Below are 10,910 nucleotides of genomic sequence, written 5' to 3'. Positions count from 1 at the left end.
AAAAATACCATCAATTACAATATAAATGAAAATTATACCATCAGTGTTTTTTTATTCTCAAAGATCAGATAAACACTACAACCTATTATATTACATTTATTGGTTTTAATGAAACGATAATTAATTAATATTAAGGTTATTCTTACAATGAAAAGGTTGGGTGGTAGCCCAGTCTGAAAGCAATATTGAATAATCTATTATAGACCCCTTGCAGCACTTTGGAATGTAGCTCAATCTGGGGGACAAAACAATAGGTTCCAATTCTCAGGAGACTGGAATTCTTTTGTTTTGTCCCCCAGATCAAGCTGCTTTGACGTCACATGCAAGGGGTCTATTTAGCCTGTGGGATAAGAAAAGATTTTGGGTGGCTTTAAAGAAAATATGTTTTTCATGCAGTTGTGAGTTCCTTATTGTTTATTGAAATGGTGTTTTAATAACATTGAAGAAAATGGATGGCTTTGAACAAGTTTTTGGATACAAGAACATCAATGATAAAATAAAAATTGATTTCCAATCAAGAACATGCCTAGCCTATTTTGTCCGAGTGCTAGTAGCCTGTGAAGAGTCTCTCTGGCACTGTTTCTCTCTCCAAATTATCCACCCACATAAGATGGCTTCTTTTTGCAGGCTAAAGGGCTCGTAAATTGGTCCAAAGCTATGAAAGCCCTTCATTATTCATCAATCAGGATTAAGGGATTACTGTCCTCTATATTCAAAACAATGGCATCAATTCACAATATTAAAATTAAGGTACAATGATGTTTTGGTCATCAGAAGCCAAAAAAATCATGTCTAGGAGTGAGAGGCTACAGAAGCACAAAAACATGCTGACTTGAAAGAATCTCAATCTATAAACAATCTGTCTATTCAACTCATCATTTCTATATTATCTATCTACTGGATATATATATATATATATATATATACTGTAGTCTCCTATCCTGCATATACATATATTGGTGAGATAAAGATGAAAGGAAAGAAAGCTATTGGCTTGTAGCTAGGTTCATGTTGCTAATATTCTAAGTTACCATTCTACTCCAACTGCTGAAGCATGTTTAGTTGTTTAAGTACTTTACTCTGACTTGTTTCTCGGATTTCTCCAGCTAAGAACATCTCATCGACCACTGAGTACACCTAGAATGTAAAAAAACCCAATAAGATGGTATTAGATTTTAGCAAAAATGAACTGTTACATCGTAGAATACTAAGGTGGAATAATATCTGGTATTGCAGAAAAAATTACACCTTTCAACCTAATTATAACTATGTAGCAAATCCAAAAGTCTTAAAATGAAAGTAAATATATGTGTATTGATTTACCTTATAAAAGTTAAAGACTAAATCCAGTTCACAAACATTGTGGAAAAACTCATTTAAAACCTAAAAAATAAAATAAATATATATGCACCTATTAAGAAACATAACAAACATATATATATACATGTACATGTATGTATATTTTGCCATTTGCATCCACCACATACGTTTTTTCACTACAGGTCAATGCAAGGAACCAATGCAAGACTTAGTTACCAATGAGCTTGATTTTCAACCAGACTACTATAACTAAGATTACCCCTCACAGATCGCCTTATTGCAAAAATCATGGATTTATTTACCAAAAAACTATATTTAAAAAGAAAGATATTTTAACACTTAAAACCACTTTTGGGTCAACAAGGATTGAACCAGAGAAAGAGGTTCCTTCTTATTGAAAAAGTTGTTAATTTAAGAATTTTGTTGATTCATCAGAGTTCAGTAATAAGATAAAGTTTTCATTACCTCTACAAAATTGTGAATGGCCTCCAAATAATATAAGTTGTTATCACTGACATCAACACAGAAGCAGAAGTACAACCCTGCATAACGTCTGTAGACTATTTTGAAGTTACGGAACTAAGAAGAGGAAAAAATGGTTGATGATTACACCTAAAGTATTTGAAACAGATGTACCAAAACACCAAGCCAACCAATAGTCCCTTGCAGTAGTAAGGTAGCCATGCCTTTGCATCGAAGGGAGATGAAGGTGGAGCTTGCAATGATAGAGACCTTTTTTTAACACCTTGAAACAATTATTCACATCTCCATCATTGCAAGCTCACTATTTATAGTAAGATGTATAAAAATTTTTAACATAGCCACAATATAATGTGCGCTCTGATTAGCTAATTAGTGTGCCAAGCATACGTCCAAAAATGGATGGTGCATGCTGACGTCAATAATTGAGTAGCATGCACTTTGCAATGCAGATTTTGTCAGAAAAAATATTTTAATTTTTCTCGATTAACGAAGATTTTTTACGCTTTTGCTATGTTATAAAAGCATGACTCTTATGCTTCCTTCATGCTTAGCAGCCTCCCGCATGCACCCAAAACTTGATGGATGCACACTAATCAATGACCAATCCTTTAAAGTTATAATGTAAGTAATAAATCTTATCCATTCTCTGATGCCCGGTACAACTGTCTATAGTCATACTTTGTGATCATTTGAGATATGGAAATTTACTTGTTCTAATCAAGGGTTTAAGATAGGTTTTAATGCTTTTGCTATCAAAATATATATACTTTCCTAGGGACTGTCCGTTTATTATGTCACAGGGGGGTCTGGTGGTTTTCATAGAAAGCATTGTTTTTAAAAAGTTACCCCCCTCAAAAATAAAGTCTTTATAAATTTACCCCCCTCCCTCCCTCCTCAGACATAATTCTTACCCCCACCCCTCCCCACAGCAAAACTTGAGTACCAGTCTCCTTCCTAAAGAAGAATCGCCAGGTTACCCTTTTTCAGATGGCGAATTCAAAAGTCACGAAAGAAGCTAACATCACTTAATTGGCAAGAAAAACGGTCAGAGGTCAGAAACAAATCTCTAAAGGGAAAGTTTATTAGAAGTTCTTTACAGTCTCTCGACGTTCAAGATCTGCTTGTTTGAGGAAATTCTGAATTCCATCACTATTCACATTGGCCGCCATATTGGATTTGGACACCACAGGAATCCCAAATCCAACACAGGAGCACCAAATCCAACTTAGGAGTCCCAGATCAAACAAACCCATAGAATATATATTTGGTTATATTGATTTTACGATTTTGTTTTCAATTTCTTTTCTTTTCAGTTGTGCTTTGTTGCTGTTCTTTCTAATTTACATTTTCCCCTCATTTTAAAAAATGGCCCCCCTTAAATAAGCTTTCAAAATCAAATTCTACCCCCCAAAAAAAACAATTTTCATAAAATTTACCCCCCCCCCCCGTGACATAATAAACGAACAGTCCCCTATAGCCCCCTCCTCTATAAAGCATATTACTAGTAACATAATAGATGGGCCGGGTACGTCTGAGTGTGCCCAACTTCTAAGATAATAAATGTCCGAGAAAACCTTACCTCTACGAAATTTGTGTGCTTTGCGTCTCGAACGGTAACCAAAGCATGTACTTCTTCGATTAACTTTTGCTTCTCGTCATCATCAAAGTTCATGTACCATTTTGCTAGTCTTGTTTTCCCCGCACGATTTTGAATCAAGATAAATCGAATCTGCATAATCAGAAAAACATACAAAAAAAGTTACCTCTTTTGGCGAAATAACATTTAAAAAATCCTTATATCTGCAAGAATAATCCTTAATCAACATTACTGAAAAATCTTTGATGATATACAGTAGATAATGAAGTAAAAAACTCTAAAATTGCCGAGCAACTCACCATCCTCTCCAAATTCCAAGATGGTGGATCAAAAGTGGGTATATACTTCAAAATGTAAGCAAGGAGCGATGGGATCGGTATGCCAACACAGGAAACCCAGTACTAGCAAATAAAAATTTAACATCTCTTTTTGATAGGTTACGGTACTTGTAGTATCCATAGCAACTAATCATGTATGATAATTAGCTAAGTTGTGAATAATAAATAGTTGATCTAGATATGGCGTCGAGTCACTACATATGGCGACGAGGATGGGATCTAAAAAACGCCGAAAAGAAGCAGAAACCAAGAAAAAGGGAAAAGAAATCAACTCAAGAGAAAGAAAATCAACTCAAGATAAACTAGGATCCGACCAGTAAAGAAGAAACAGCAGCGAAAGAAGAAAAAATCAGAAGAGTCATTCGAGCACGTGCAGAGAAACATGTCCGACAACGACGAAGACCCGACAGAACCACCAGCAGCAGAAAAAACAGAGATCAAAGTATTTACAACAACAAAAGCACTAAGTATTGAAAAGTTCAAAAACCCAGAGAATAGATTAGAAACGGGTAGAGCTTGGGAAGAATGGTTAGAGGATTTCGAGGAAGAAATATCCTACTTAGAAATTGAAAAGGTCAAAGACAAGGTCAGCGCTTTGAAAATTTACGGCGGACCAGAAATCAAGAAACTTGCTCGAAACCTACCAGAACCGATAGGAGAAGAAATCGAGGACGACTACGAGAAACTCAAGAGGAAATTAAACAACCATTTTCTACCTAGGAAGAACAAACACCATGCGAGATACACATTTAGCAAGGAGAGAATGGAATCCAACGAGACAATTGTCAATTACGCCGCAAGGATAAGAGAGAAAGCAAAGGATTGCGAATTCGGAGTCCAACTCGACGAGCGTATCCTAGAACATCTGATCCAAACAGTGTCGAACGAAGACCTCATTAAAGAATGCATTAGAAAGAGATGGAATCTGGATCGATTCATAGACGAAGCAAGCCAACGCGAAGACATCAGCCAACAAGTGAAAGACATGAAAACCGAACACAAGGTGGCGAGACTAAATCGTGGCAAACCACCAACCAAACCACGACAACAAAATAGAAGATCACAGCAAAGACCAAATAACCAGCAAGCAAGAAGACAACAACAAGCTAAACCCGGAGGATATAACAACACCGAAAAACCGTGTTACTACTGTGGCAACGCAGGAACACACAAACCAGGTAAAGACTGTCCAGCATACGGGAAGCAGTGTTTAAAATGCGGAAAATACAACCACTTCGCAAAATGCTGTAACAAAACACAGAGACAAGAAAAAGAGAACAGTAGAACCGCGAGACCCCAGAGACAAGTGAAAAAGACCGCAGAATCCAGCAGTGAATCCGACGAGGAATTCCTGCAGCAAACAGCCAGCCACATTGACCAGAGAGCCAAAAGCGTGAGATCAGGAGGAAAGACGAACACCATGCGATTAAGAATAGCAGACCTAGACGCAGACATGGAGCCCGACAGTGGAGCTAGCGCTAACATAATGGACGAGTACCAATTCAGAGCACTCAAGCACAGATCTCAAGAGATACAGGAACTGTTTCCAAGCGAAGAAAGAGTAAGAACCTTACAGAGCAAGCTAGAGGTCAAAGGAGAATTTCCAGTAACGCTGAGAAACAAGACCAGAGGAGTGAAGACGAAATTCCTAGTGATAAAGGGGAAGATGGACTCACCACCACTCATAAGCAAGAAGACACTACTAGACCTAGGAATGCTCAGAATTGAACCAGACGGAATACTAAAAGAACCCAACGACCTGAGAATCAAGACCGTTAGCACAACCTCAGACGACATCGAGAGACTCCTGACAGAGTTCGACGACGTATTCCAAGGAATCGGATGCTTCAAAGAGAAAGATACGGGAGAGAGCATGCAGGTCAAGCTTGAGATGGACCCAGACGCGACACCCATAGCACAGAAACCGAGAAACGTACCCTATCACCTGCAGAAACCCCTGAAGAAATGGCTAGACGAAGGGATAGAGAAAGAGATATTCGAGAAAGTCACACCCGGCGAAGCGATAACTTGGTGTTCACCCCTTGTTGTGCAGCCCAAACCAAAGTTTTCAGAGACCAAGAAAGATGAGCTAGAGCCACACATGATAAGAGCCAGCATTGACATGAGGATCCCCAACGAATCCATGAAAAGAAGCAGATGTGTACAAGCACCGAAAATCGATGACTTCATATACCATCTCCATGATTGCAAAATATTCTCGAAGCTCGACCTCAAACAGGGATACCATCAGATGACACTGGACCCAGAGACGAGAAAAGTAGCGACATTCAGTACACCATGGGGGAATTATCGACCACGAAGACTGATTTTTGGAGCCAAATCTTCTCAAGACGTTTTCGATGAAGCGATGTTCAAAGTATTTGGAGACATCCCGCACTGCCTCAACCAACGAGACGATATTCTGCTAGGGGGAAAAGATAAAGAGGAGCACAAAGAAATTCTGCAAACAGTACTACAAAGAGCCAGAGATCATGGAATCACGTTCAACAGAGAGAAGTGCGAATTCGAAAAAGAGGAAATCGAATTCTTCGGTCACGTGTTTACCAAGAAGACATTGCAGAAACTATCTCAAAGGATAGCGAAAGGTGACTGGGAGAAATTCCGAAAAGACAGAGACATAGAACCCTACACACACATAAAGCAAGAACTATCAACAGCGGAAGGATTGATCTTTAGAGAGGAAAGAATTGTACTACCAGAGAATCTTCAAAGAAAAGTAGTGAAGATAGGACACAGTCTAGGACACCTTGGGAAGACAAAGACAAAGAGAATGTTAAGAGAGAAGTATTGGTTCCCGTATATGAATCACATGATAGACAACGCTATTGACCAATGTTACGAGTGCCAGGTTGCAACGAAAGACAAACAAACAGAACCAATCAAGGCTTCAAGTATTCCAGACAAGCCCTGGGACACTGTATCACTGGATCATGGCGGACCCTATCCTGACGGACACTACAACCTAGTCATTATTGACAAAAGAACAAGATACCCTGTCGTAGAAAGAGTATCATCAACTTCTTTCACAACCAACAAAGAGAGGTTGAAACATGTATTTGCGACATACGGGACACCAAGGAGGATAGAAAGCGACAATGGACCACCATTCAACTCAAGAGACTTTGAAGACTTCGCAAGAAAAGAGGGATTTCAACATCACAAGGTAACACCATTACACCCTAGAGCGAATGGAGAAGCTGAAAGGTTTATGCAGATGCTGAATAAAACAGAACAAATAGCGCACCTACAAGGCAAAGATAAACTAGAAAGTCAGAACGCAATTCATGACATGCTCACCGCATACAGGTCAACTCCACATCCAGCAACAGCAGTATCACCCTACGAGGCGATGAGGGGAGTAGCTGTAAGAACGAAGCTCGATTACATAGCACCCAACAAACAGACATCAGAAGAAGACGAACAGATAAACAAGAACGACGCAAGATACAAGGAGAAGATGAAAGTGCAGAGAGAAAACAATCGAACAAAGGAAAAGAGACTGCTACTCGGAGACTACGTGTTAGTCAAACAAGAGAAGAAAAACAAATGGAGCACACCATATGAACCCATATTCTATACAATCTGCGATATTCAAGGATCCAAGATAACAGCAAGAAGAACAACAGATGGACGCACAGTTTGTCGGGACGCAAGTTACTTCAAACTAGTCAACACTGTCATCAACACAGCAGATGAAGCAGAAACGGTTGGACCAAGCCAGGAAGAACCGAAGGAGACAACAGACACCAAGCAGGAAGACCCTAGAGAGATAATTCTGAGGGAAACCAAAAGTCATGAGGATCGGAAGAAACCACCGAACAACGAAGAGAAACAAGCGGAGCTGAAGGAGAAATCATCAAAGATGACTCAAGTTAAACAGGAGAAAACCGAAGAGCGAGTGGAAAGAGAAAAACAACAAGATGAAGGAGAGAAAGCAAGCCGACCAAGAAGGGAAAGACGAAGACCCAAGAAGTTTGAAGACTACTATATGTACCCTTAGGGATAGAGGACATGGAACATTGTTATAGTTGAGTTTTATTGTACTTGAACATGAAAAAAAAAAAAGATAACAGTATTTAGCAATGACAGTAATTAGGTTATATAATTCAGTAATCATACGAAAGACACATGGACATTTGGAAGAAAGGGAGAGATGTAGTATCCATAGCAACTAATCATGTATGATAATTAGCTAAGTTGTGAATAATAAATAGTTGATCTAGATATGGCGTCGAGTCACTACAGTACTCAATATACTCAATGATATTTACTTAATAATTAGCGATTAACCTCTTTAAACTATACATCTAAATTATTTTAGGCTTGTTTTAAAAACCCTATTCCAAGCTAGGATATTTTTTCACTTCATTTGCCCAAAAGTTAAGATTTTAGAATTTTTTTTAAATTTCCAAGTCAAGTTCAAGCTTGACCAAAACAACGTAGTCCGCATCAGTTTCCTCTTCGCAAAACGTTTTCGAGATATTAAAATTGTAAAATTCTCTCAGTTAATTTCATTTATGAACTATATTCAAGCGCGCCATTCAGTTCGTAGTTTAACCCAGTCTTAATCGAAAACGTTATGAAAGTCATGTTCATTTTAGTAACGATGTAAGGCGTTTGTTCTGAGTCATGGGGGCTCCATGCCAGCTTCACCCCAGGTCTTCGCCTGAGGACTTGGAGTGGAGCTGTGCTGCGGTGCTCTTGGCTTGGAGGAAACGTCTTACGTTTTTTTTTTTTTTATTTTTTATTAATTAATTTATTTTTTATTTTTTTATTAGAGATTCCTTAATTTTATTTATTTTTTATTCACGTTTAGTTTGTTGTTAAATTTTGTTGATTCATTTCCTTTTTTTTTTTTTTTTTTTTTTTTTTTTTTTTTTTTCGATTATGTATTTTTTAGTATTTCTTAGTTTTTTATTGTTTTAATTTTCAGAGGGCCACTGGGTTTTCAGTACGATGTGTTTTATTGTAACTGTTGTGTGTCCCCTCTTTAAATAAAGTTTTATTATTATTATTATCAATTATTTACGCAAAAGTTGTGACTAACGCGGTTCGTACCGTTAGTTATAGACCGAAAATTGACCAATCACACATAGCGCGTGAAATTACCTTGTCATACAATAAAAAATCCGTATCTGGATACGTTGGGATTCAAACTCAACGACAGAAATTGGAAAAAAAATCGATTCCACTGTGCCGCAGAGCTGAGGCGTCGTATGGACTTCGGACCTGACGGCATTTAAGGCCTTCTGCCCTTGGGTGTACGAATTACGCAAGAAAATGTTCTAGCCGAAGCATCAGGGGAGAGACCAGCCGGCCCCCAGACCATATCTACAGCTAATCCCTTGCACTCTGCCACGCACGGAATCGGTTGAAAAATTGATGTTACAAAGTCTAGTCTATCTGGTGCATTGTTTTCACGACTATTGTTATGCTGATTCAACGGGAACCGTGGTCCAGCGGAAAAAACGTGGGCTTCCATGACATTGAGTCAAGTCCGGTTGAGTGAAGATGGTACCAGGATGGGCGACCTGAAACCAATACCTGCTTAACTTTTTTTACAATATTGTTTGCTTAACTTTAACTGAGTGTATTAAAATTCGTCTAAGTACGAGAATGCGTGGACAATTTTTCTTCAGAAGTTGATAACCCTTGAAGACGCTAAAGTGACCTAAGAAATAAGAGTGCATTGTAGCCAATATTGTATAAAAAATGATATCAAATAGATATAAATTTCTTTTTGCATAAAGATGAATGCATTAAAAAAATTTTTTTTTCTGAAAGGTTGTTCCTGAGGTGCTGCAGGCTCCGCTGTTCCGCGGGCCGTCAATCCACAGTTACCAACACCACTGACCATAGTAGGTATAGTGCTGTAGAGTGTTAACTAGTAAGCTGACCAGCATATATAGTCTACCAAAACTTTCTTAATTATTGTCAAAGGTAGTAGGAACGTCGTATATGATGGTAAATTATTTTATTCGGCTCAACAAATGTTTTTGGTGATCCAGATTTTTGTACCATACATGAACTGTACCATATTACTAAAGCCTCGCAATCAAATATCCAGCTTGGCCTATTTACACTGTAAATGAAACTTGGCGAAAGAATAGTTTTGGATGTGCGTTTTATCAATTATTCATTTATATAAGATTCAAGTCCTATAGTTTTCAAAACAAACATCATCGTATCTAGGGTACTTGAACAAAGACTTTCAGTTGTGGGTTTTTAAAAAAAAGTTTTTGTGGTTTTCTAAAAGCGTTATTATATTTTTGCACTGGAATCGTTACGTAGTTTTTGCGGTGCATTCACCCTCGGGCCCAACTAAGTTGAATAGAAGATTTGAACAAAGTAAGTTTTTATCATAAGCATAACTAGATTGATGACCTACAAACATATGTATGCTTTGTACGGAAAATTATAATTTAGTATGTATAGCATTCACCTATTCATATATTCTCTTGCCGATAAAGTTGTATCATATATCCTTCTGATCTCCGTGCTGGATCGCTAAGAATAGTATAATCTGTGCGCTGCTATAGCCTCGGGCGGGCATAAAAATTTAATTTTACATTGTTTTATTTTCTTCATGAGGTTAATTGGACTTGTAAATAATAATTTTATTAGCGGAAAAACGAACGCAAAATAATTACTACGTTTAGAAATCGTCCCGATTTCATTCTTAAGTGAAATTCAGGAAAATGTTTGAAATATAAATATCACTGGTTTATGATGATTATTATTCTTTTTAGATCAGTACCGTTCTTTTAAAACTCTCCACTCAAATCAATGACAAAACATCGAATAGTAAACTAGATAAAGTCCTACAACATGAATAACTCTCCAGTGGGCGCCAGCACCTGTGGGCTATTGAAGACCATTCAACACGAGAGGTCTTCGTTAAATCTGTTCGGTGAGTGCAACTCAGACTACGACGTCAGTCCACATAGTAGTCCGCTTCCTCCTCGATTTGACGCGACTCGGGTTACGAAGAAAAGAAAATATTCTGTGCTCGAACGCAAGGAAGTTAGACTGGCCGTGAGACAATTTCGAAATCTTTTACACAGAAAAAAAATTGGAGTCCCACGTATTCGTTATGGAATAATGGTAAGTTATAAAACATATGATTATATTAGAATCCAATGAAAAAGCAT

General features: G+C 37.9%; 2 protein-coding genes across 2 annotated transcripts; one reads left to right on the top strand and one right to left on the bottom strand.

Moving 5' to 3' along the window:
- Positions 1–26: 26 nt before the first annotated feature.
- On the bottom strand, positions 27–3,759 carry LOC116288071 (AP-2 complex subunit sigma). The gene is made up of 5 exons (XM_031694789.2): positions 3,700–3,759; positions 3,383–3,532; positions 1,786–1,899; positions 1,324–1,383; positions 27–1,137 (listed from the first exon to the last, which is right to left on the bottom strand). The coding sequence occupies exons 1-5, from the start codon at positions 3,700–3,702 to the stop codon at positions 1,036–1,038; spliced, it is 429 nt and encodes a 142-aa protein (XP_031550649.1). The 5' UTR covers positions 3,703–3,759; the 3' UTR covers positions 27–1,035.
- A 159-nt stretch (positions 3,760–3,918) lies between these two features.
- On the top strand, positions 3,919–7,983 carry LOC116294726 (uncharacterized). The gene has a single exon (XM_031702377.2). It carries the CDS (start codon positions 4,121–4,123, stop codon positions 7,757–7,759), a length of 3,639 nt encoding a protein of 1,212 aa, XP_031558237.2. The 5' UTR covers positions 3,919–4,120; the 3' UTR covers positions 7,760–7,983.
- Positions 7,984–10,910: the final 2,927 nt, after the last annotated feature.

Source organism: Actinia tenebrosa, unplaced genomic scaffold (assembly GCF_029948245.1).
Source record: "Actinia tenebrosa isolate PJP-AT-01 unplaced genomic scaffold, QUT_ActTen_1.0 PGA_scaffold4__44_contigs__length_22323623, whole genome shotgun sequence".
Taxonomy (NCBI): domain Eukaryota; kingdom Metazoa; phylum Cnidaria; class Anthozoa; order Actiniaria; family Actiniidae; genus Actinia; species Actinia tenebrosa.
Note: the sequence above shows the minus strand (reverse complement) of the source record. Positions and strands in the feature narration are given on the sequence as shown.